Source organism: Gymnoscopelus braueri, assembly GCF_963280865.1.
Source record: "Gymnoscopelus braueri genome assembly, chromosome: 4".
In the NCBI taxonomy this organism is placed as follows: Eukaryota; Metazoa; Chordata; class Actinopteri; order Myctophiformes; family Myctophidae; genus Gymnoscopelus; species Gymnoscopelus braueri.
The window spans coordinates 39,468,080-39,494,114 of record NC_137605.1 but is presented as its reverse complement, the minus strand read 5'-3'; the positions used below and the strand labels follow the sequence as shown (position 1 = coordinate 39,494,114).

The 26,035-nt window shown below is 41.1% G+C and overlaps 1 protein-coding gene across 4 annotated transcripts in view; it reads right to left on the bottom strand.

Moving 5' to 3' along the window:
* LOC308083245 (ankyrin repeat and IBR domain-containing protein 1-like) overlaps positions 1-25,246 on the bottom strand; it is a 46,706-nt gene extending 21,460 nt beyond the window's left edge. The window contains exons 1-12 of one of the 4 annotated variants that reach the window (XM_080425498.1): positions 25,093-25,246; positions 24,707-24,882; positions 23,143-23,425; positions 22,078-22,378; positions 21,174-21,356; positions 17,864-17,981; positions 15,183-15,391; positions 12,411-12,499; positions 9,914-10,058; positions 4,443-4,609; positions 2,754-2,842; positions 419-549 (exon numbers count right to left, since the gene is read on the bottom strand). In XM_080425498.1, coding sequence (XP_080281624.1) covers positions 419-549; positions 2,754-2,842; positions 4,443-4,609; positions 9,914-10,058; positions 12,411-12,499; positions 15,183-15,391; positions 17,864-17,981; positions 21,174-21,356; positions 22,078-22,378; positions 23,143-23,330 — 1,620 coding nt within the window. In that variant the 5' untranslated portion in view covers positions 23,331-23,425; positions 24,707-24,882; positions 25,093-25,246. The other 3 variants (XM_080425501.1, XM_080425500.1, XM_080425499.1) reach the window with 3 other exon arrangements.
* Between the last annotated feature and the right edge of the window lie 789 nt (positions 25,247-26,035).

Genomic DNA, 26,035 nt, shown 5'->3' with positions numbered 1-26,035 from the left:
CTATAATGTTCTGTAAACATGTGGAACGTGAGTGATGTGTTTAACGTGACGTGTTGAGCGGAACGCCCTGTAAATTCTAATGGATTTTGATGGGCTGTCTTTCTATCATTCATCAAATCTCTCTGAACGTGATCCCAACAATATCGTTCGTCATTGTCGTTGTTGTCACAGTTGTGTGGATTCCGCCATCCACTTGGGTTATAAAGATTTTTTAAACAATATATTCAAAGTCATTGTTATCGTTGTTGGTGTGCTCTTAAAACAATTATCATTTAGTGAATTCATAAGATCGGAGTGTGTGTGTGTGTGTGTGTGTGTGTGTGTGTGTGTGTGTGTGTGTGTGTGTGTGTGTGTGTGTGTGTGTGTGTGTGTGTGTGTGTGTGTGTGTGTGTGAGAGAGACATCCCAGCCTCCTTTACCTTAGCACACTGCATGTGGTTACAACCCTCATTCTTCTGTATTGGGGACTTGCAGTTGGCACAAGGCTTGGCGTTGGAGAGCAACCACAAGCAGTTGGCTGCGTCCTCATAAGCTTCACTCACTCCGGCCACTTTAAGAGAAGGAGGGGGAGAGAAATGGAACAAATAAAAGCATAATGAGACAGAATGAGAATGGCTATTATACTGTCCCATAAACTGACTATTGCACCGAGTGGGAAATTGTCCTGGCTGACTAATGTGTATTGCTTATAAGTTTTTCTAACGCCTCCCAAGATGCCTATGAGCCCACGCAGACGTGAATGCATGCACACACACTCATATAAAAAAGAAAACACACACACACACACACACACACAGAAACACAAACACACACGAACAGACAGACGGACACACACATACAGAATAATTGGCTGTTGCCAATGCACCTCTGATGTGCCATTTGCAATGCCTAGATAAAACACAATCTGGGGAAATTCAAAACAAAATAATTGCTTTTATCTCAGTCTCTATCACAGCTGCAAACTGGCGATTTGGGGGCCATCTTCATCACCCATTAGATTGCCTACAGTCCTACTAAGGCTTCTAAACATTGCACAATGTCAGTGTGTGAGCTGTTCATCTAAATTAATAATTTATCATCCACAAACTGTATTCTAATCAGCTTAGCTCTAATCTGTTTGTAATTACCGGCCAAATTAGGGTGAATGCCAAACAATTTAGCTCAGCATCAGTCATAGCACTTGATACACAGCCCACAAATCCAGACAAGGAAGTTGACAGCATGTCAAGGAAGATGCATTTCCTTTTCATCTCAATTTTTCATTACGACTTATCTCTGGCTGACTGACTGGCTGGCTAACTGAATGAAATGGGTCAGATAAGATTGAATAAAGCTTTCCTAAAACACTATAGCACTGACGGGTCAGAAAGGGTGCCATCCTAATGATCAGAAGAAGAAGAATACCGTATTTATTTTGGACTGAGAGACAAAAGGACAGATTACTATACTGCCCTACAAAGCTTAAGAGCAGTTACTACACAAAGCATCAAACTGATAAAAATGGTCACTTAAGGTCCACTCCACTAAAAAACATGTTTTGTTTGTGTGAATATGTTTTTGAAGCTTAAACATGAACATCCTGGTGTTTTTTTTGCACTCTGCATATCTCTAAACTTTAGAGATATGCAGAGTGCAAAAAAAAAGTTGAAAGTGGAAAAAATCCATATTAATGCTTTAGAGTCTAAAGCATTAATATGGATTTTTTTCCACTTTCAATGGTAATGTCGCAACCTGCACCTTGTATGCCATTCACAGAATGTTTTCCCCTGATAGAGATGCTAGGGTTCATGTGGTTAGTGTTTCAAATGGCCAGCCAAATGGATTATAAGTGATACTGCACTGTTGAAGTAATTGTTATCGCCTCAAATCACGAATGCTGATTTGACCTTTGACCCAAAAATGTAGTTACTGAACTTAAAAGGACGACTTCACCGATTTTCAACCCATCTTCATATAATTGGTCCTCACTAATGCTCATGATAAAATTTAAAAATAATTGTAAATAGAGGGCTGTGGACAGTTCAGAAACCCGCTAGTGAAATTGTTAGGCAGGGTTTATTTTCAGACCTCCTCTGACACACAGACTGAGTAGACAAAAATGGTACCATATTATCATGAGCATTAGTGAGGACCAATTATATGAAGATAGGTTGAAAATGAGTGAAGTCATCCTTTAAGCATTGTAGGGCAGTATAGGTATTCTAATAAATGCTGCACAAAACAGTAAACACTTCAAAATTCCATAACATTTAAAAATGTATCATATGATACTTGGCAGTGTCGTTTCTGAAGACAGTACAGTTCCCCGCAGGCAATAACACAATATCCCATCAGTGCAGAGGATTAAGAGCCCCGAGTATTGTTAGACTAAGCCGTTGCCATGGGTGTGGCGTTCTTGAGGTGGCTGTGTCAGCAATATTCCGCTGACAATTCGCAAGTTTGACTAATGTATTACCCATGACTGCCATAACAGGCAAACAAATATTATGTCCCTATTCCCCTTTATTTGAAGAACAGCGTAGACTGGATGGGGCACACAGCCAGAGAATAAAATGAAATCAATGCCAGTGTTCTTGTGGCGGGTTGTCCCTTTTCATTAGACCCTTTAGTGCCACTGCTGGGTCAAACTTGCAAACACAAATCGATTGTGCTGCTGATAAACATTAAAGTTTACCAGCCTCAAAGTAGAGGACAACATCTTAACACATGGTAATGAACATTGGCCAAGTCTAGACTGGTCAAGTAGCTACTCACATTCTCCAGGTTGCATCTCAGACACCTTCTGTAGCCACAATTTCCATATATCACAGTCACAGGGCTCATGAGCCTCACCATGACACTCCCTGAAATACAGAAACACAAATATAGAGAAATATATTTACACATGGATGAGAATGTATAGAGAGAGATGGACAAAAATTAACTCAAAGCAGATGGGACAGTTAAACAGGGACACAGACAGATTGAAGACACTAAGCACAGTTGAAAAAAGATGGACAGACTGACAGGCAAGGAAAGAGGGAGACATATAGACAGACGGAAAAGGTAGAGACACACTTCCATAACATAGTCATCATACATCGTTTTGTTTACTCCTAATGGACTGTTCCCAACTTCACACCCTGTTCTTGTGATAGACACAGAGATTGAGTCACTGGTGAGCATTAATTTCACAGCACTCGAGATGCTGTAAGCATATATACCACCCCCCCAACACACACACAATTTCAGAACGTCATGTCAAGACAACCCTCGAGTGAAAGTGACAAGTGAACCTAATGGCTGCTTGCAGGAACCAGATAGCAGGTTGCAGTGCAGTGAAGCATGTGATACTAAAGGTGGTGAGGTGGGGTGATGGAATGAATGTGAGAGGCTAGCGAGAGATCGAGTTAGAGCAGTGCTTCTCAATCTTTTTTGGCTTCAGTAGCCCTTTCCCGGATTTCTGAATCCATGTACCACTACCACCTTAACCCAACTACAACATTTTGCTTAGAAAACTCCAAGAGCAAGCCATAGCTAGCATATGATGCTATGAATGAATGATAACCTACCTTTTGAAGAACATAACATTAATAAAAGGAATGAGAGTTGCCTCCGAGTAGATTAAATTTAAATAGTAAGTCCAATTTAGATTTTCATGATGTTAAAATAAAAGAGATTAACGGCAAATAAGTATTGCTTTCTATTCAATAATAGATGTGCTTATTTTTGTGGTGTTGCATAAATCAATTTGAATATGTGCCTTTTGGTAACAGGCCGCACTCCTCACAAAACCCCCTTTTGGCTGATAGGTGTGAAAAATTAATTAATTCTTCCTTGGCCCATTACCAACCTTTCTACAAAGGGTTGTGCAAATCCATGCAAACCTTTTTAAGAGATCCTACTAACAAGACAGACAGACAGACATGGGGGAAAACATTACGTATAAGATGTTGATGTGCATTTGTATGTTTATTTAGTGTGACTGAAGTATCAGATTTTTTTTAATGCAACAAATGTGATTGTGATGAGGTGCTGGTTCGAAAAAACATAAATAATAATAACTTAAAAGATAAAATGTAGGCTAGTAGCAGCATTTTAAGTCAAATCAAAAGAGAAAAAGTAAATGTCTGCCGGGCTATTTAGTGAACAGTCAGGGAATTTGTATGACTTTTTTTGGGGTCTGCACGCAATATTTAAAAAGATGAGGAGAACATTAGGCTAGTTTGGGTTTGGCTAATGTTTAGTGCTGTTGTCCAGGGAAGTGACCTGCATAAAAAACTACTATGTCCTTTTTAGTTAGCCTATATATATATATATTAAATTAAGCTGCCAGTCTGTGGTCAAAGATTAGAGGAAAATCGGAGGTCACCCTGAGAAATATCTTCCAATTTCTGCCAGCTTTTCTGCAATTACAGTCATCCTCGCAAACCTTTAATGACACCAACTATGATGGAAACTGACCAGCAGAAGAGGTGGCCCTTGCCACAGTCCACAGCAGGAGCCCTGAGCAGAGGAAAGCTGAGAGGGTCAGAGTTGGAAGCCCCAGGACCGTAGGTGCTCAGACGCACAGCTCTTTCGCATCCTGCCCGGGGACACCACCTTATGGCTGGGTTGTTCTCCACAAATGCCTGTCAACAAAATCGGCTCTCAATTAGTGGTTTTGAATCATTTTTCCTGAGTACCCATAATTCACTCAAAATGTATGCCATTGTCATTGTATGCCACTGCCAGTGCACAATGGCAGATTATGCAACTTTCAGAGACACCTTGCTCATTATTTTGGAGAGAGGTCTATCTATCAGTTATTCTGCTAAATGTGCGGTACTGTACACACATTCCCATTTAGTCCTAGATACAGTGGTGGAAAAAGTTCTCAATTGCTTAACTTAAGTAAAAGTATCAATACAGCAATGTAGAAATATTCCGTTACAAGTAAAAGTCCGGAATTCAAAATGTACTTGAGTAAAAGTACAAAAGCATTGGCATCAAAATGTACTTAAAGTACCAAAAGTAAAAGTACTCATTATGCAGAAAGTCCCATTTCAAGTTTTCAAATGTATAAAAATCTTTTGAAAATAGCCGATCTACAAGCTCACAATGCGTCGCATCATGACGCACTGTGGGCTTGTAGATCGGCTATTTTCAAATGGCCGAAATACATGCAGAGCTGAAGTGGTTAATGTAGGTTTTGTAATAATAATCAAAATCTACAAAGTAACTAGTATCTAAAGTTTTCAAATAAATGTAGTGAAGTAAAAGTACAATATTTGGATCCGAAGTGTTGTGGAGTAGAAGTACTGGAAATTGGAAATAGTAAAGTACAAATACCTCAAAATTGTACTTGTAAGTACAGTACTTAAGTAAATGTACTTAGTTACTTTCCACCGCTAGATCTGAAATCAGTAGCCTTAGAATGCACAGCAAATAATGTTTTGTGTAATGTGACATGCATTCTTTCCATCTAATTAAGTCTCATCAATTATTACACCAATCTCTTATCCAAATCTGACATCGTGGCAATCCTTAGCCTGGCATGGCCAGACTAATATCACAGCGTAGATATTAGTCTGGAATCTCTGTGTGGAACCTGCATTTCCGAGGGGCAAATTAAAAAAATGCCTCTGGTGATAAACCGGACCCATATTTGCATACTGGGCCCTGATTGGTCCCTCACAACTTCGGAGGGAGCGAATCTCTATTGAGAGGGGCCAGACCTAATCTGCAGAGGGCAATTTTTATTTCCAATGGCAGATTCGTCTGGAACCAGGCTAGGCAATCCACCTGTGACTAACAAACTGTGCCAACTTCGTGCGATACGTTTTGTTTTTCTTTTTTAAGATTAAGCAGGTGTCTTTGTTTAAGTAGCATTGCTGCTGACCCAGAAGAACAGTAGTAGGCTGGAATAGGTGCACACTCAGCAATAGGCTTTCTTTGTAGTTAATGATTTATTGATATATAAAGAAAATACCACTACAGAATTCATCAACAACCGTGCCTTTTTCTGCTGTCAGCATTGACAGGATAAGTAATAATGTCATGCCAGACTTCTTTTTTTTTTAATCTGTTCTCATCTCTCCACTACTTACACTTTCGAAAGATTGATTTCCTATCAGCTAAGCACAAATTCTATTTCAGAGTTTAAACAGCTTGTCGCCATTGGCTTATTTGCACACAACCCGTAGGTCTGCATTCCATTTGTGGTGTTGACAGGTGCCTACCTATGCAAATAAATGTGATCAGGCATGTGCATCCAATCTAGGAATAATTTTCATTTATCATGTGGTACACCTGGGGCACGCACAACATCGATGGATTCCTCATGTTTCATGAATCCCAAGGTTTGGTTTCTCATAGGCTCTTTTCTGAAGAACAAATCTAAGAATGTAAAAGAGGTTTTGTGGATGAGGCCCATTGTTCCTTTAACAAAACTCCTGAAATAAATTGGAAGTTGTAATATTTTAGGCTATGTTGTCGTGTAAGCCACTTGAGATTCTCATCAGATTCATCAATCTGGAATACAAATTAGATTTAGTTGACCGAGACCATTCTTAACTAAATGTATTTATTTGTAAGGAAGTTGTGCCCAAAAACTTTTCATACAGTAGTTGCATTCATTCATTCGTGAAGTCATTAAAGTGCCTGCTGCAGCATGGCAATGTTTGTGTTCAATCATTGTTGAAACTAATGTGGAACCAATTTTCTGTTGTTTAAAAGTAAGATACATTTTGAAAAAGATCATGAGGCTAGTCTAATTAACGTACACTACTATAAAGTTGTGGTGGGCGGGCAGGAAGATATGCCCATATAGACTCCTCAACATTAGCAACACCTCAACGCATTAAGCCTAGCAACGACAGACAGGCTGATAACTTGGTGCTTCACGCCGCATTATCAGGCACGAATCTGCCTGCCTTTTATCAGCTTAAGCGCAGTTATGCCAAAAGAGAGTGAGAAAGGAGGGAGAGAGGAAGACCTCAATCAGCGCGAGAAAGAGAGGGAGAGAGTAGAAGGTAGCATGGGTCCAAAATAATTGGACCTGGTCAGAAACGTACCCGAGGATAATTCAAATTTATTAGACCTGGTCCGACCGGCTCTCTAGACCTGTACTGGACCCGATGCACAGGCTACATTATTATACGCTCAGTTCACCGTGGCATTAAGACTAGCCATCAGTGAGTGTTCCTTCCCCATGCCATCCGGAGGTCTCACAGACAGAGCTAAGTTGAGACAGGCACTGTCTTGGCTGCATTAAATCTGACGAGTGCGTTCTGCGTTGCAGACAGAGTACATTTTCGTCTACTTTCTTACCGCCCCTGCCGATAATGACCACAAACATGCTCCACACATGACGTTCCAACTTCTGTGACTTTTGTATGAGTTTCACCCCGCTAAAGAACACCTGATATTCAGCAGGCAGTGTACACTGCGTTGCACTGGTTGAGATTGGCTGCGTTTCAAATCGGTTAACGTTTAATGTCGCTCATTCAGAGCCGGGAGAACAGAATATATGGATTTTAGAACGTAATTACAACGCATATGTCTCCTTGCAGGTCCATATGGGTCCATCCATTTCAGATTCACTTAGACCCGTGGCAATTATAATAGTTCTGACCCGTACTCGAGGGACAAGTCAAGTCAATATTTTGGATCCAACTCGGGTCTCGGGGAAGGGCCTCAGTTTTTTGGTTCCATGTTGACCTGTGCTATCCTATTGGAGAAAGGGAGAGAGAGCCTATTTCACCCTCGCAATAACCTGGCCATTGCTGGGTACCGGAACACGTTGATTGACGTATTACAAAGCGACATTGTCAAGCACAATAACCACCGAGCTGCATTTTCTGCTTGTAATTCAACAGTAAAAAAAACGTTCAGTGAATTGTGAGGTTGGCCGGTGGCCAACCGGGATTATGCCCAAATATGGACATGCTGCAGAAGGGCGGATTTGGACCGACATCAGTGTAATTAAAGGTGCCAAATAAGTGTTATATAGCTCTATATACTGATTGCTATCATTACTATAGAGTGTTTGTTCAGTAACAGGGGTCTACCCATCTCTCCAGCTCTTTAGTAAACAGAATACCAAGTCAGGATACCAATTGTATCCAATCAGGAGAGAGAACTCATACAGGATACAGTATAAACAAGGGAAATTGGAACTGATGGCACAAGGTGAGCAGACAAAATTGTAACTGGGACACAATGAAATTTAAGCTAATAAATGGGTCGTCTCTCCTGATTGGCTGAAATTGGCAATCTACCTGAAATATATTTTCTGTTTATTAAAGAGCTGGAGAGATGTGGAGACCCCTGTTATTGAACACACTCTCTATAGAAATTATTAAAGGTTCGATGACATTCATTTTCACATTTTTAATTTTTTATGTTTTTTTGGGGGTTTTATGACCTCAATTACACCCAAAAAATCTGAACTTTGAACATTCAGTGGATTTTCTGTGGTCTGGGGTTTTCTGAATAATTAGGCTGAAAAGTAATCTGAGCTTGGCCCTTCGACAGTGAGGTCACAGTCGATTAATCCCGCCCACTCTCGTCCTCGCCCCTCCCCTTCCCTATCCTTTCCTTTGGGGGGGGGGCGGAGCAGAGGCGATGATTGACAGGCAAAATCCCTCACCAGCGACACCCGCAGGCAAAGATTTATTTTTTCATTGCAGTTGAAAAGGCTTTAGAAATGTGAGACAAAAACACCTACAGTGAATCACTGGAGTGGAATTTTCAGTTAAAACTTTTTGTACACGTTTGAAGGACCAGGACAAAGACTCTGAATGTGGTGTAAACATGAATGTCATGATACCTTTAATATCAGAGTATAAAGCTTTTAACTTTTTAAACAAAAAAACGTTTAAATTTAACCAAATAATATTACTTACACTGCTGATTCTCAACGTCGGGCCAGGAACACCAGGGGTAAAATGGACCCTTTGAACACTGAGAATTTAACAGTGTGGACCTGTGAGCGTCCATGTGGTTCAATTTGCTGGGTACCGAAAGACGATGATCAACGTGTGACTTTGCGCTTTGTTGTCAGCGCAATAACCCCGGCAATGGAGGGCAGACTGCTTGTCCTCTCTAAAAACAAACTTCCATTTTAAGCCAGGATGAAATGCTGCCCCAGTCAAGCGCTTGTCAGTTATTAACCTTTGACCCGTAAGAGAAGAAAAATGACATGCTACAGTACATGATGACAGTGCCTGCGTCAGCCAGGAAAGGTTAATGTTTCTATGACAACCCAGAGGTGAAGTCCATTTCTTTGAAAGCTGTCAGTCACAGACATGGTCAGTTAAGAACAGCTACTGTTCAAACTGTCAAGAAAAACGAGGGCGCTGTGTACGTTTAAACTAAGATTACGTGTGTGTCACTCAAGACAAATGTCCAATTGTGAGTTGTACTGCATTTGTTTTTGCGGTTTTAGAGGTGGAAAAATAAATTGATTCCACTCCGATCTTTCCTTGTAATGAAATCCAAGTCTAGTTTGTTTCTATTCCATCCTATTATAAAGCTTACTTTCCAGCCAATTACAAGGGTCTTTCTGCTCTCCTCAGTCAGTAGTCGGTTTTCATCCATATATCTCTGTAGACTCAGAGGTACAATTATCTCTTCTCTGTGATTATGTGAATTTGAAAACATCTGTCTGTCTCGCTGAGTGACATTGTTGGCATTGTATAGCACTTCTATTTAACACTTTGCAGCGGACTCTCTAGTCTGTTAAAAAACATCTCAATGTAATTTTCCTGATGACAGACAAGGTGTCAAATCACATTTTAAGAAATCTACCGTATGGCAAGATAATTGTCTCAGATATCAAAGTTATGCTTTATGGAAGCAGAGAAATTTACTTTGAAATCTGAGACAATTATTTTGCCGCTTTGTCATTGTCTAACACTGTACTTTCAGGTGTATTTTCATGCGTGCAGTACCTTTATATCAAACTGGAGGTAGCGTTTGTCCATCTCCCTGGAGACCACGCTCTCTATAACCTCCACAGGGACCAGCTGGAAGCAGTCGAAGGCTGGGCAGAAGATGTTATGGGCCTCACCCTCCTGGATCTTTATATTTAGAAACCTGGGAGGCAATGCATGAATGCTTTAGAAATGGCATTTACTGTGAGCTGGGAAATGTTTACATCAGAGAGGTGTTTATTAGACAAGATGAAGAAAGATCACCATTGTTGGATGTTATGATATTGTTTCACCCTTTGAGGCAGTCAAGTTGGACAATATTGCCTTGAATTGATATTGGCAAACAGAAAAACAAAACAAGCCCGTAATCTGTGATAAACCACTTGGTCGCACCTAGAAACGATGTTGATAACACGAGGGGAACGAGTAAGCTGGTGATCTATAGTGTCGTGGGCGGTGGGCCCCATGTGTATTGATAGTACACAGTAGAGAGAGACAGGAAACAGGGATAGAGACAGGGAGGGACACGCAGCAAATGGATTGATTGATCAATAAAATAAACATGCTCTGAAAATGCAGGCGGCCCACCCATCTGACCACTTAACACGGCAGCCGGGCCACGAAAGCTTTTGAAGTGTTCAAGTGGGCCCTGATCCAGAAAAAGTCAAGAGAACCACTGTCATCGACGCCTGACATCATAGATGTCTGACATTACAGGTTGAACATAATATGAAGTCTAAGATCCACGCCTTTCCCATGAGGATCCTAAGATCCACATGATTAGATTTTATTTTCCCCCAAAGAAGTAACCGAAGGGGTTATATTTTTCAAAGATGAGAGTTCATGCGCAAAAAAATATTTTTAAGGATGACAGCAGGTGCTTCTCAGACAGGGACCAAAGCAGCATCAAAAACAAAAAAGCTGGAGTACACGGGTCATCATAAAAACTTCTTATCTTAAAAAAGAATGAGGTGGTGCAGTCGGTAGCGCTGTCGCCTCACAGCTAGAAGGTCCTGGGTTTGATTCCCGCCGGAGACACTGGGGGCGTGTCTTCTCCTCCAAGTCATCAGTGCAGTGCCCATACGCTAGGTGAGGTTGGCAAAAGGGCCTACTCTGTGTGGAGTTTGCATGTTCTCCCCGTGTCTCCCAGGTTAGTTAATACCCTCACAAAAACATGTAGTAATCCTGGTCGCTATACCGCCTCCCCCATGACAGCCGGGGCGCCTGATGGAGGGGAAGAGAACTGGGAAGAGAACTGGTTGGAATAACGTGTTCCTTCCCAAAAAACTAGAAAAAGTGCTCCTCGGAGCACAGGTCTCCGCCAGGTAAGCTACGTTATTGGGGCTTCCTGGTGGTGCTATAAAAGGCCAATGTGAATAGGGTGCCATTTATTCTTAGGCCTTTCATGGCAATTGGACACTGCATTTATGATTTGAGGCATTTTGTTCCAAAAATGTGTTAAATTAGAGCTGCTGGTGGCGCTATAACAGGCCAATGTGAAAAGGGTGGCATTTCTTCCTCGGCCTAGTGGGAATGTGCGTGCATAATTTGAGGCATTTTGTTCAAAACGGACCAATCCTGCAAACTTTGGAAGCCAACCTTAGGCAATGAGGATGGAATATGGGAAATCGGACAGATCGATGTTGATCACATGACTATAGAGATACTGTGTACCGATTTGCATGACGTTTGGATAAAATCTGTAGGAGTAATTAAAAAAAAAGGGTTTTGCACAAATCGGCTCCTGGTGGCGCTATAACAGGCCCATGTGAAAAAGTTGGGGCAGAGGTTCTGAATTGGCATCCAGGGAGTGTGTGTGCACAGTTTCGCAGCAACCGGGCCAACAGTGCCGGAGATTAGTTAGGTGCTCGCGGACGGACAGGACACACGGACACACAGGGGGTAAAATATACTCTCTCGCCATGCCTTTCGGCCTGGCGGAGACAAACATTTATGAGGTGAGGTTATATTAATTCAGTCTCTTTGAGTCTCTGAATACCCGACATTAAAATGAAGCACACAGTGTCAAAGCAATTCATTTCAGACACTTTTTACTTTATTGAACTTCCGTTTCTAACTATTAACTATTCTTAAGTCTCCTGTTACAAAGTTTGAATGCTTTAAAACTATTTCATGGAAAAATCTATTTTAGATTGAGATTCGATACAGAGACCAAAAGCCATATTCCTGATGAAGATAGAGTAAAATCGAAATGTTGAGAACAGCAATAAACAAGTAGAGCTGAGAACCAGTGTGCAGATTTTATTAATATTTTTTCTGTTGATCATTGTTTGTCCGACACCTGAATGAGAGATTGGATATGCAGGCATATCCTTTGCTAAAAAAAACATGTTTCCCTTTTAGTTTGATTACCATTTATGATTGAGCATTCTTAGAACTTAGAAGTGAGCAAAGACTGACATGAGTGGTTGCTTTAACTGGGCTTGTGTAAATAAGGAAAAATTGAAATGTTGTTCTAACTCAAATTAGATGTATATGTGAGAATATAACTCACCCTTCCCAGCATGCTCGGCAGAACTCGTGACCACAAGACATGTCAACAGGTTCCTCAAACATGGAGATGGAACACATGCAGATACCACACTATCAGAGAAGCACAGAAGAGAATCATTCAGCAAGTTGTTTTTCATTTAGTATAGTTGTGAATATCTCCTTGAGGGATTTAACGTTTACTCTAAAAACTTACTTTAACTTAAAAGGATAGTTCACTTTCAAAACATGTTTGGGGTTATTTTAATGTATACTCAGGCTTTTGTGAAAACCCCAGACAGTTTTTAAGTTGCTTGATTCAGTATTTAGATATTTGATATTAATTTAATCAAACACGCCCCCTGCCTATACAAACCCATTGTAACTTAATACTCAATTTTAACCATGATAGATTCATCGACAACACCCGTCCTTGGTTCTGGTGACTCATACTGCCCTACTAATGCGTGAGGGGGCCATGTTTTTTCAGTTTCTTTTTTTTTCTTGGGAGAAAATGGAAAAAATAAAATACAATAAAATAAAATTAATGAAAAAACATGGCTCTCATTTATGAGGAGGGCACTATGAGTCACAAGAACCAAGGATGGGTGTTTTCGATGAATCTATCATGGTTAAAATGGAGTTTGACGTTACAATGGGTTTGTATAGGAAGGGGGCGTGTCTGATAAAATGAATATGAAATATCTGAATACAGAATCAAGCAACTTATAAACTGTCTGGGGTGTTCATAGTAGACGTTAAAATGACCCCAAACATGTTTGAAACTGAAATATCCCTTTTAAAAAAACATCTGTCATGAAACTGAACCCTCAAGTCCACAGTACATTTTCCTAAAACAGAATGGATCAGAAAGCTTACATGAATGCACTAAGGTTTCATATAACACCCCATGAGTGAAATTCCCTTATGGTGAATTCACCTTAAAATCCACAAGCTTCAAGTCTCTGATGTAAATTTTACTTTTATCATCAAAAGTTGTGAGGGATAGATGAAAGGGCACAAGATCTGCTCAAAATCTTGTAATATGATATAGTGTGTGTCCAGATAAATAAAGTATCAAAGAATGTGTGCCCACTCGTAAAAAAAACAAAGATAAAGGGCTTTGCCAAATGCAAGACCATGACAAGAAGATCTTTCATGTGGCTCCCTGTGATCACTACTTGAGCTAAGGATATATTTTACCCACACCCACTGATACTCAAAATAGAGACACAAAACAGATACAAAGAGAGAGAGATACATTTTTGGCCTTGTTATATTGAGAGACGGAGAATAACAATGGACACAGAGGAAGCCATTGTACCTCAACAATTGATTCATGAAAGGGCTCATTGTGATATAATCAACTGTAACCTTTAAGCGGGCCCTCGAGAAGAACTGGTCGATTGGCACCGCAACTTTCAAGGCTTGCCTTGTCAGCCTCACAATAAAGTGTACTGTCAAAACACACTCAACCCGTAGTATATCCTCATAAACTAACTGATAAAAATCAAGTCTGTGACAGCATATACCATCATTTATCAACAGTGTTGTTTGGTAGATTGTAAAGAGAAGGCTTTTTATTAGCATAATTAAAGAGTACAAGGCTTGTACTGTACGGTATTGATTTGTAGTACTACGCTGTTCTACTGGTAGTATGCATATTATTGGCTCTGATCCATAAATATTCCTACCGCTTTGAATATATGTTTGAGGGGAACCGCATGACTGCCATTATCATTAATCAAATATCTCATAACACAGACCATGTATGGTCTGGCCAGAAAGCCAGACAATAGAACATCTCCAGCGGCTACTTTTTTTATTGCCTTTAAATTTTTTGTGAGATCCTTCAGCTGTGTGATCACCCTATACCTCCTTACAACAGCGGTGTAAGGAGCTTTGCATCCAATTGTGTCTAGCATTATTGTGTAGAGCATTTATCACGAAAACTAAATCTACAGTGTCACTTACAGTAACTGCTTGTATGTGTATAGACGCAGTTGTCGTCACACACCTACAATTCGCCTCGTCCAAATCGTTATTTGCTTCGTACCCTCACGTGAGTTTATTGCTGATTAGTCCAGATGCTGATTAGTCCAGATTCAATATTTAGTTTCCTAGATAATACAGCTGCATGGTGCAAACTTCAATTAACCTGCATTAACTGCTACTATAGGTTAGATACACTTGATAACACTTGAAACACTGAGATTGCAAACATCACACGTTGATAATGGACTGCTTTCTGCATTTTAATCTCTAATTAACTAAAAACGTGTATTTCAAGACATCGTGTCTTATCTCGCTTTAGCTTTACCAACGCAAAGGAAGATCGTCTGCACTGTAAAATTAAGAATTTTAATCAACTTCAGACACGATTGCTATGGTTAGAAAAAATAGGGTTGATTTGCATTGGTTCTGATTTTATAAATATTAGATTAAAGCTGCACTATGTAGCTTTCCTCTTCTTGATTTTTTTTTTTTTTTACAATTGAGCTAATAGAGCCTGCCTGCTTGCTCAGGGGATAAATTGAATCTTGACAATCAGGTCAAAATTTGTGTCAGATCCTGTGTCTAGGTGAGACATGACCTTTGACACGATCTAAATGTCTCAATAGAAGAGCAGTGAGACTAAATGCAACAACCCCAATTGTATAAGTTATATTGTATTAACATACTCTACCATACAGATTGGACAAAATTAAATTGTATTCATTAACAAAAAGTTACATAGTGCCACTTTAATTTTGGATGATATCATGCGATTGGAGCCCTGAAGACAAGTGCATCTCACCATAGTGAAGTCCTCATCCGCCGGGGTAAGGCTGATCTGGTCTGGAGAAGTGATGGAGGATCGGGTGGTACGGGGCGTCCGAGGTGAGGGTAACGTGTCCCAGGCATTGTAGCCACTAGGGGGTGGGTTGGGCATGTGTACGCCCGAACGCTGGCAGCAGTCCTCTGCATTGGTCATCCAGGCTTCTAGAAGCTTCTCTCTGTCCCAGTCTGAGAGAAGAGAGAGAGAAATAGAAAAAGAGACTAGAGTTAGCAGTACAGGAAGATGAAACGTAGACAAATGTTTTCAATGCTGGTCTGGAAACTGAGAAGATGATGACAGTAGACCAAAATAAATATCCATTCAATCATAATTTAAACCAAGGGGTCTGTTGTTCCTCTATGGCTTCTGAATGCATACTTCTGAAAGTATGATCGTTCTGAAGGATGGAGACTTCAATCTTCCCAAACATACATAACACCAATGGCAACGACGCTCATAACTTAGATGGCAGCGACGCTGCCATCTAAGCCTCTAAAACCCCTTTGAAAATGCTGACCTTATGGCTTCATCACACTGCCAATTGCAAATTAGTTTTTTTTATAATAATTCAGCCATGTAGTGTACTATATTCTGAGAATGGACAATATGTCATTGTAAATGTTAAATGAGTTCAGGACTTTGCCAGAGTTACAATTTTCCCCCTGAAAAAGAACAAGACACATGACCCGGTCAGCATCTGAAATGAGGTCATTATGAGCGTAAAAACAAATTTACCCACCAGTCAAATGCAGCTAAATGACTTATTTTAGATAACAAAGCAACAATTTCCCTCGCCCACCTCCAACTACAAATCTGTGAATCTGACCGTATCGCGGCATGCTTTGGGCCATTAACAGGGCTTTGAAAATAGACGTCTTCACATTTAGACCTCAATAAACCATAAACCATGCATGAGCAATTCAATTTCAGCCCAAAGATGTGGCATCCCAAGAATGAGAAAGAAAGACGGCAAGAAAGAAAGATAGAAGGCAAAAATGGATGTAATCAGGACACTGGAAAAAAGGAAAAGATTTGAGCAAATGTGAAAAAAATTACTCTCCATTAAAGACAAATGAGATGACAGTGTAAAAAGCCCAATTCCCAGAGTAAAAAATAAAAGTTTCATCGCTATCAGGCAGTTCTCCATTAATGTAGGTGAATAAATATAGCAACATCCTGGGGTCAACCTCCCTGGAGCCAGTCTTATATGTAGCACACCATTTTGCCAGCCAAGTGCAAGCAACTCAGTGCACAGGACTGTAAATCAAATCAAAACGGTGACAAATGTTTTAAACTCTCAACACATAATTTTTTTGCTAGACTGAGTTAAGCTATGTTTGAGAACTGGCTGTGAAGGCCAAAACTAATCAAAACCGTGACATATCGCTGAAGCCCGCACTACAAAAAGAAATTCAGCTATTTGACCACGGCCAAGTCGGAGGACCATCACTGGGGTAATTCAAGGCTAATGGTTGATGTCTGGGGGCACGGGGAACGTGTCAAAGTGCTATTTCTCAACAGTGAATTGAAAACGCCTCAGGATTTAGTCTCTTGGATGCATTTGCTGTGTGACTAGGTATCTGTAACAGTATGAAATGATAGACATGAGAAATATTGTTTTATTCAATGGACAGGCACACGTGTGTGCATGCCTCTGCGTGTATTTAACTGAAACTCTTGTGCATTAGCTTTGTAACATTTACAAAAGCTGCAATCCAGGACTTCTTTTAATGAATACAATACAATTTCAGCCAATCTGTATGGAAGAGTATCGTAATACAATATAATTAACACATCTGCAGTGGTGCAGGGTGTCTTCCAGGTACTCTTCCATTGAGAAATGTACAACCTGGTGACGGGTAGAACACCTACTGGTTGAAAAGTAGCCATTAGTGATGCGCGGGTCGGGTTTTTTCATAACCCGCCCCGGAACCCAACCCAACCCGCAAAACAATATATAAATCAACGACTGGGCCCACCCCACGGTGAAAAAAAAGAAAATAATCACCATCATATTAGCTCAGATTTATATAGCGCTCTTTTAAGTACCCAAAGTCGCTTTAAGCAGTTAAGTGGAGAGCCAAATTGAGCTTTCCTTTAAGCGCCACAACTTCTGCAGCTTTACCCATCATGTTTAGAATTTGCATCAAAGCCCTAATGATAATAAAAATGAGACTGTATTTTTAAACATGTGTTTATTAAACACAGAACACTTGTTTAAACCGTAGGCTAAAGCAGCCTAACTAACGAGGCTGACGTTTGACAAATAGAATAATGTCAGACTGAGCTCTCCGTCCCGATGCCAAATAATAATAGTAACAAAACAACACGTTCAACAATATATAGCTATATAGCCTCATACTGTATATACTTTTATAACATCTTACGGAGCATTTGGTAACCTCAGCGAGGTTCTCGCCCTAAAACACTGTCGCCCCGGATCAAATCCGGCGACCTGGGAACGGTTTGCACACACACTAGTACTAATTGTACACAGAGGAGACAGGTCGTCTGGGTAGCAGGAACCCACCAGTGCTCCTCCCAGCTTCGGTACCCACTTGTGATGGAAGCACTAGTAGATAACAGTAGACAGTACAGGTGACACATGCGTTGTGTGTGTGCGTGTGTGTGTGCGTGCGTGCATGCATTGCTAACAGTACCATGGGCCCGCAGCAGCGCTTCTGCAGTGAAGAGTGGGGCTTGGAGCATGTCGGCTGTTTCCACTATCAGCATGTCCTTCAATCTCCTCAGTTCCTGTGGCCTTAGGCCCTCATACTGCTAGAAGGGAGAGGAGAGGATGGAAGGATAGAACGAAGGGAAGAAGACGGACAAGGAAAACAAAGAAAAACAGGGAGAGGGTGTAAAGAAGAAGGGGAGGGAGACAGAGTTACAGAGTGTGAGATCAGAAAAATAAGGCAGAGATAGTAGCAGGAGTGTAAAATACAAAGCAAAGACAGCTCATTTCCAGTTCATGACTCAACCAGCATTGGTGTAAACACAGACCCACTTAAGATAACAAAATGGTGATAGACATCCCATGCCTCATAGCAAACATTAACACTGATAATCTGTGCACGTGTGTAAACGTCTACCAAGCACACACCTGCACTATAAAGCGGTCAGCTGATTTCAACAAACAAGTAGTACGCTGGAATGCTGTCCAATAGATACTAACTAGGCCTCGTCAGTTCTAACAAGACACAGAAGGACTGCAGACTTCATGACACAGAAAATACTTTGCCGGCTGACTTTTATATCCATTACGCAAGGCTGCAACAGACTGTCGATAACACAATCAATAGCGGAAGCATTGTGATCGTGTACTAAAGTTCATCTTGTTTGTTGATGACCAATTTGTTCCAAAATATGGATTCATCGTTAAATGATGAATGTGAGGTAAAAAGCAGTCGCTCAGCCTTTGATAATGGGTCTTTATCAGCAGTCATATTGAACTCCTTTAAATGAATGAGTCTAAAAGATCAACTTTAGTTTACTGTCCTACATTTTATGCTATTAACTGAACATTAGCCCAAGGCTAGTATGGCATAGCTGCATAAGCAAGTGTTTGTGCTTTAAGATTTCATACAATGAATTGAACTGTTGCAGGGTTAATTGCATGTAGCCTATGACAAATTCCATGTATGTGCAAATGTACAGTGACAAACACCCCAACAATAACAACTACGTTATGACATGCTATGCGTCTTACTTACTCAAGAGAATAACTACAGCAATGGACTGTGATACGTAATATTATAGTAGGGTGGTTAAAACTCTCAGGGACAAGGGAGAAAAACATCAGATACAGATAAGGAGTGTTTCACAAACCTTTTATTTTAACACCCACATATTCACAGTACATTTTCTTATATAAGATATTCAAGACAATTATTGAGTAGACAAAGTTAAATTTATTGTTTTAAAACTGTTGACTGATGCTGCAGGGATTGAGCTTTATATATTAATTGATTTCAGAATGGTTTTAGAGAACCTTTTTAATACAACTACAGCTCAACTTTATAGTGTGTGTTATGGGTCATATCTCAGTCGACAGTAATGTGCCTGTCGTCGTTGCCATCTGATTTATGCACTTTCTACATTTTTTATGTGATGATAATGCTGTCCCAGACAAAACATCATAATTGTGAAAGAGTTATGTTGTGGAGAGACAGAATGTCTTGGAATGCTTAGTATGAGATGTTCACCGGTGGCTGACTTCTGGGAATGTCTGAAATTTGTTGCATAGACTTTTTTGGGGTCATATCACACATGTGACATGCAATAAACATAGAACACAGCTGATATTGCACAGTGTGCAGCAGCCTGGAAGGAAGGAGATGTGGACATCTTTCGTTCGGACCACTGCCATATTTCTCAGAAGACACACATAAATAGATCATTGACTACACTAGCATTCTTTCTTTGTTTTCATTAAAGACATTTTTTATCACATGTACTTTCAAGTTACTGATTCTAAACATAATTCGGAAAGCTGTGGGCATATAGTGAATCTGAGGTGAATCTGATACACCAGTATTGTATTGTCTGTGAATCACTTTATTTTTAAGTTTCATACTAATTATCTAGCATAGTTACTAGAGCTGTTTAAATCATAATTAAATTGCTGCTGATTGAGGAATGTTATTGTGCCCTTCCCTCATCCCGAAAACACATTTTTAGATTGAGTGCAAGCCATAGGGCTCACGAAAGGGTCCAAGTCTGCCCACTGGATGATTTGGGTTAGAAAATATATATATATCTATATATATTATGTATCTGTAGGACAGCCACTCTCAGGCTGATTTCTCACTGCTGCCAGGCAGTTTATTGTGGGTATTTAGGAAACAATATAGGGTAGCTAACGAACCATTGTGCGTGACTTGTCAAGGCCACAACAAACTTGTTACGGAATACAACAGCCTTTGTGCCTTCCAAATTAAATTAGACATGTCGCAGGTGCAATTCTCCCAAAGCAACCCAGCACACATCTCCCCTCTTTGCAGTCAGTGCATGTCGCTCATGGGAATAATTACATGACAGGTATTGTACACGGACCAAATATCACAGCTGAAAAGTGAGTTTCAGATGTCTTTTCAAGTCTTCACTCAGAGCGATGTGCAAAGTGAGTTTCAGATCTCTTTTCAAGTCTTCACTCAGAGCGATGTGCATGTGATGAATTAATGGTATGGGAGCTATGAATATAGCCATGCGTAATGGTCGTGCCACCTCGTGCACAATGACAGCTGTTCTCGCGCTGTCTGAGAAGTCTTCCTATACAACAAAATATGTGAAGTCGCACTTCTTTGCCCTTCTCCTCATTGACAGGTCTAGTAAGTGGTGGCATGGGCACAAGTCCTACAGATACACCAGCAGATGTTTAATTTGAAGGTGTTTCTCCATTTATAGCGAACCGTGCAGTTTGGTTTTTGCAGGCGTGGTCACTTCCACTTCGTTTAGATTTATAAAAAACTAAATCCGTCGAATGTGAAGCTTTATAAATCTGACAACAAAAGTGTTTGCATGTAAGGATTTTTATGATCCACTGTACAAAGAAATGGCTAAAGACCCCTACACACTGTACGATATTTGACCCGATTTGTCTGTCGGGGAGTTTTTTTGGTGATGATCGCAGACAAAAACCACCGATATGAGTCAAGATCGGGCGTTCCTCGGCAAGGTGTTGATTGCGCAGTGTGTAAGGTACTCCGAGAAGAAACACCCCGATAAAGTACGGTCGGCGAGGTGTTCCCGACAACTTTTAGAATTCAAACTTGTTGGATATTTGGGGCTATCGGCCCCCATCTAGTGCACGCTACAGCCAATGAGAGCACATTACAGCCACGCACCGTGGCTAGTCCTCCCGCATAGAACCGCAATATTACCGTCCAGACAGTCCATAAATAAACATTCTGAATTTTACTATGCAGTACATTGGGTATAATTTGTTTGTTTGCTATTGGTATGTTGTACCTCTCGGCGGTCAAGGGCTGCATACTCTGCCTCAATGGCCTCTGCTTCGGGGGCCAGGGAGAAGACCATCTGGGACTCTAGGCTGAGGGCCAGATCCTTGTGGTGTTGCTTCTCTGCACAGTCGCATGGTGTCTCACGGTTCTCGTTCTCCGCAAACAGGTCTGCATCTCTCTGCACCAGGAACTGCATGAGGGGTGGAGAATATTGGAACGTGATTAAAGGAATTGTTCACTCAACTCATGATTTCATTTCTTCCTGAACACACCACTAGAAAATATTACATCGCTCAGCAGTCTGTTAGTCCACCTTATACATCCAATTGTATGTGTCATATAGGCAATTGTTAAAACCCACATATTTAAGGCATACTGTATTCAAGCTTCCAAGACCGGTAGTACCACTACTGTGACAGGCTGAGGCACACATCCACCCCATATAAGGGGGTATAGAGAGAGCCCTGGGGTATCCCGGACAACGAAGTATATAGGATGTAAGTGGTTAAGTATATTGTTGTATTGCATCTTCACCGACACCCTTCTCATCAAGGGCTGATTTTATTCAAACTCAATAAGACCGATGACATACATTCCTTAACAAAGATCCTTGCCCTGGTTGAAAAAAAGACTCAGCCATTGTTTCTCTCCGGAACTCTCCCCTAAAATACATAGCTGACAAAAGTGGGTCACTAAATAATCTGTGCTAACAAGAATACCAGCCTCCCTCATCACCCACTAAATTACCCTCTGTCCCAGTGTGGCTATTTGACTGCTATCGCTGTCCCCACTCACCCACCTTTTAATCCTTACTAATTAAGGCAGGTTTGCAGAAGGGTGGACTGAATGGTACAGGCTAGCAAGGCCGTGTTATTTCCATGTCATATGGTACCCTTCATGGAAGCCCTCACCTCCACACAGATTTTCATGCCCGAGGCAGCAGCATAGTGCAGGCAAGTGTTCTTCTTGTTGTCTGTGGCATTGATGTCAGCACTCTCATACTCTCCCTGGTCCAGCTTTGCTCCTGTCCATGTCAAGATGATCTGGAGGCACTCAGCCCGACGATGCTCATCCTCATATGGCCGTATGATCCGATGCTGCAGGATCCCCTCTGAAGTTAGAATCAGGGGGCTCATGCAGAGAAGGTGCAGGGAGGTCTCATTGTGCACATTGCGCTTGTTGGGGTTCCCATCCTTGCTGAAAAGGAAAGACCTGAGGAGAGACAGAAATTTAACAGGGAAAGTGTAATTGGTTCATTAAGCACAGCAAGTCAGTTTAACTTTTATTGTACAAAACCCACATGTTCCTACCCATGTTCACTCTTGGTGGTAAGGGGCATAGATTTTGAAAGATGTGCTTGCCTCAATGCAGTCATCTTTTTGATTTACCACTTTGCATCCCCCCAATCAAGTAGTCAGTTTAACTCAAATGGGAATGCAAAATGGAGCAAGTGCAAAAAGCTCATTAGAGATGGGGGAATAGGGGCTAAACGGAGTGAACGACGAGACACGCCAAAGGAGATAGTCTGCACTGCAGAATGGATGACTCTAGGAGTTCCATCCTATCCCAGCACAGCATGCAGAACTCCCATGTGCCACTACCATATGGTTATGTGGAGGGGCATGTGTTATGAAGAGAAACAGACCTGTAGAGACGAAAACATGAGAGCAAGGGAGCATTTTCTCTGACACGGCAGTATACAGTACTGGATGTGACAAACAGTACACTAATAGAGAGACCTACCTTATAAAAGACAGGATAAACAAGCAATGTCATTAACACAATTCATGAAACCGCAATTAAATTATGGAACGGCAAATATCAATTTGATTTCTCTCATTTCAAAATGATCAACAAATTACCAAATATTTATTAAATCACTCCCTAAATAATATATCATTACAAATATTGGTATGTGGTTTGCATACAATATAAAATCAGTAATACAGTTAGCCTAAGTTCTAGCAGCTTCTGACCTGAGTATTCGCGCCATGGCGTGCCGGGAAGCGTAGTGCAGGGCCGTGTTGTGCTGGTACTGCTCTCCATAGGTAGTGTTGGGATCCAAAGCCTCCTTGAACTGCGGGTTGCTCTCATACAGCTGACAGGCCAACAACTCATCCCCGTTGATGAGAGCTTTGCGAAATTTGGTTGCTGTATTCCCCATCTCTTCCTCTTCACAAGTCCGAGCTCTGACTTCGGGAGCAGCCTCTCAGTTGTCTTCAACTTGTCCAAGTGCAAATGGCCAGCATGCTGAACATCCTTAGGAAAGCGAACAGCGAGAAAGAGAGAGGAACTAAAATCAGATCCCATCAATATTCGGTCCAACTTCAAGTAGGTTATTCATTCCTATCCAATCAATGCCTGAGCTTCAATCTTGATTAAAAAGGCTGATATTCAAGTCGAGACCTCTATCTCATCCTCAGGCAATGCAATGACATATACTGTATTTGCACCACTTCTTAAATAAATCTCTTGTTCACAGCTGCAGTACGAATCCTGTCTACTCCTTTGAAACCACAAGGTCAACAACAGCATCTCCCAGGCTGAACAAGCTGCTCTGAATCAACAAATCGCTGTGGCACTGCAACCGGTGCATCACCTCCTTGTTTTTGTCTATTTTTCCCCCGAGTGAATCAACATTGTGCCATCTGAGCTCATGTGGAGTACGGGACAAGACTTCCTCTGGCATCACCAGGGCCTTCCGTCTCTCCCTGCCAACCCTGGTCATCCCACTGAGACCAGGGCTCAATGTGGAGCATGATGCCCCCGACACAAAAATAACATGCAGAGAGTCAGCATATCATGTCCACCTCCACCATATGCCATGATTGTGTAGGCGTTGGGATGCCATTATGTACCTTGCTTGGCATTAAAGCAATTCAACAGTCTTCATCAGGACAATCCACAAATAGAAATGTGACATTGTAGAGACATGTTATGTTTCTAACTTTTAGACGAAATCTAGCATCGGTGGCTCAATAGAAATAGAAAAACTGTGAGAAAGAAAGAACATTTTATATTGTTAATAGAACCTCTAACCCTCTTCACACTCTCTCTATGAGTTATTGATTATTGGGAATTTAACATCTTCCCATGTGATCCAATCCCGACTGTTATTTGGTTGGCTTGTTGGCTTACTTTAGTACAACAATGGGACATATTCAGCACTCAGTTATGTGTCTAAAAAAAAACTCAAGCATGCATATAAGGCATAGTAAACAAACAGAAAAGCATCCAACTTGCATGCATCCTGTGTAGTCATGGCAAAAAGTTAAGCCGCAAAGGGAATCTGTGTCAACAAAGGCAGACATTGGGATATTGATCTTCTAAACACAATGCCTGATAGTATACAGTACAGTGCACTTTTGTCGCATATCCCAATGTTATGTCGCCTAGTTAAATAGCCCCAGCTGTGACCTACTTGTTAAATATGTAACCGAAAGGCAGGCAATGACTAAACCACATTAACAAGAAGTTATGAGAGGAAAACAATGCATATTCTGCCTGTCTGTCCCGCATATATAGCTGCCACACACTGACCGTCTGGAAGGCAGCTGATGATGAGTGTACATATGGGTGTCATATGGGTGTCATCATCGCCAGGCCCCTTTCTGACGTTCTGTACAATGTTTATCATTGTTGTGATGAGTAATAATAATCCATGCAAAGTCGCACAGTCAGGTAGGTATTAAGCTGCATCACCGGTGAACGTTCAACTTGAAATAAAAGACAACGGGATGACAACCGTTATAAAAGTCTAGAAAGTGTGTTAAAACAACAAAAAACCCACCATCACAGATGCTTCCATATGGTTAGGCTACTAACGTCATAGCAGGCGCTAGCATTTTATGCTAACGACGCTAAGGTAGCCAAGTTAGCTAGCACAGTTGATGAAGTCAGAAATAAACAAAAGACTTGAGACTTACCTACCCGGGCCGTGGGTTATAATATGGACACTGTGGACTCCTTCACACTGCCATACGGACAGGACTATACATGGAATGCCTCTTTAGTGAAGCGAGGCTCTGGTTGTACTTCAACAGTGTGGTGTTTTTATTGTTGCTGTTATATCTCTCAACTCTCCCGTTGTCTCTCAACCTGCCTGAAGCAGTGTTGCCATATACTGTGAGAGAAATAAGCAACAATGGTCTAGGAAAGCAAGCCCAAAAGAAGCAACAACACATGAGCACTTTGACGGCAATTTGAAAATAGCAGATCTACAAGCTGTAGGTCTGCTATTTTCAAAAATAAATCTTGGACAAAAAGAAGTGAAAATGTGTATTTTTGAAATATTTTAACAACACAAATCTTGTATGGGGGGTTGCTGATGATATAAAATATTTTCAGATGTGGGTCCTTCGTCCTTGGGATAATTAATTACATACAATATATCAAATATAGGCTATAAATACAATATTTGAGAACCAGTGGTTCAAACAACATTAGGAAGCAAGCCCAAATGAGCAACTACACTTTAAAACAAGCCCCCCAAAAACCGCAACCACCAATATTTGCAAGCAACTCTACAGAAAAAGAACCCCAAAGTCCCTTATAATAAGCGGACAGGGCAACACTGCTCTCAGTCTGCCTGAAGTTGTACTTGGTCGCGCGCCGGTGTCGCGCACTGGGGAAATAGCCGATCTACAAGCTCACAACGCGTCGCGCCTGCTACGCATTGTGAGCTTGTAGATCGGCTATTAATTTCGCCGGTGCGCGAGCGACATGACCGGCCCCCTGCCTTGTGGGTTGCCAGGTGGGTTGTCAGCAGAGGAACGGACTTAATCTTTTATTGGCAGACTGATTAATGACTTGCTGCTGCGCGTGTTCTAAGATAAGTTAGTAATGTGATGATGTCCAAATCAGTCCGAT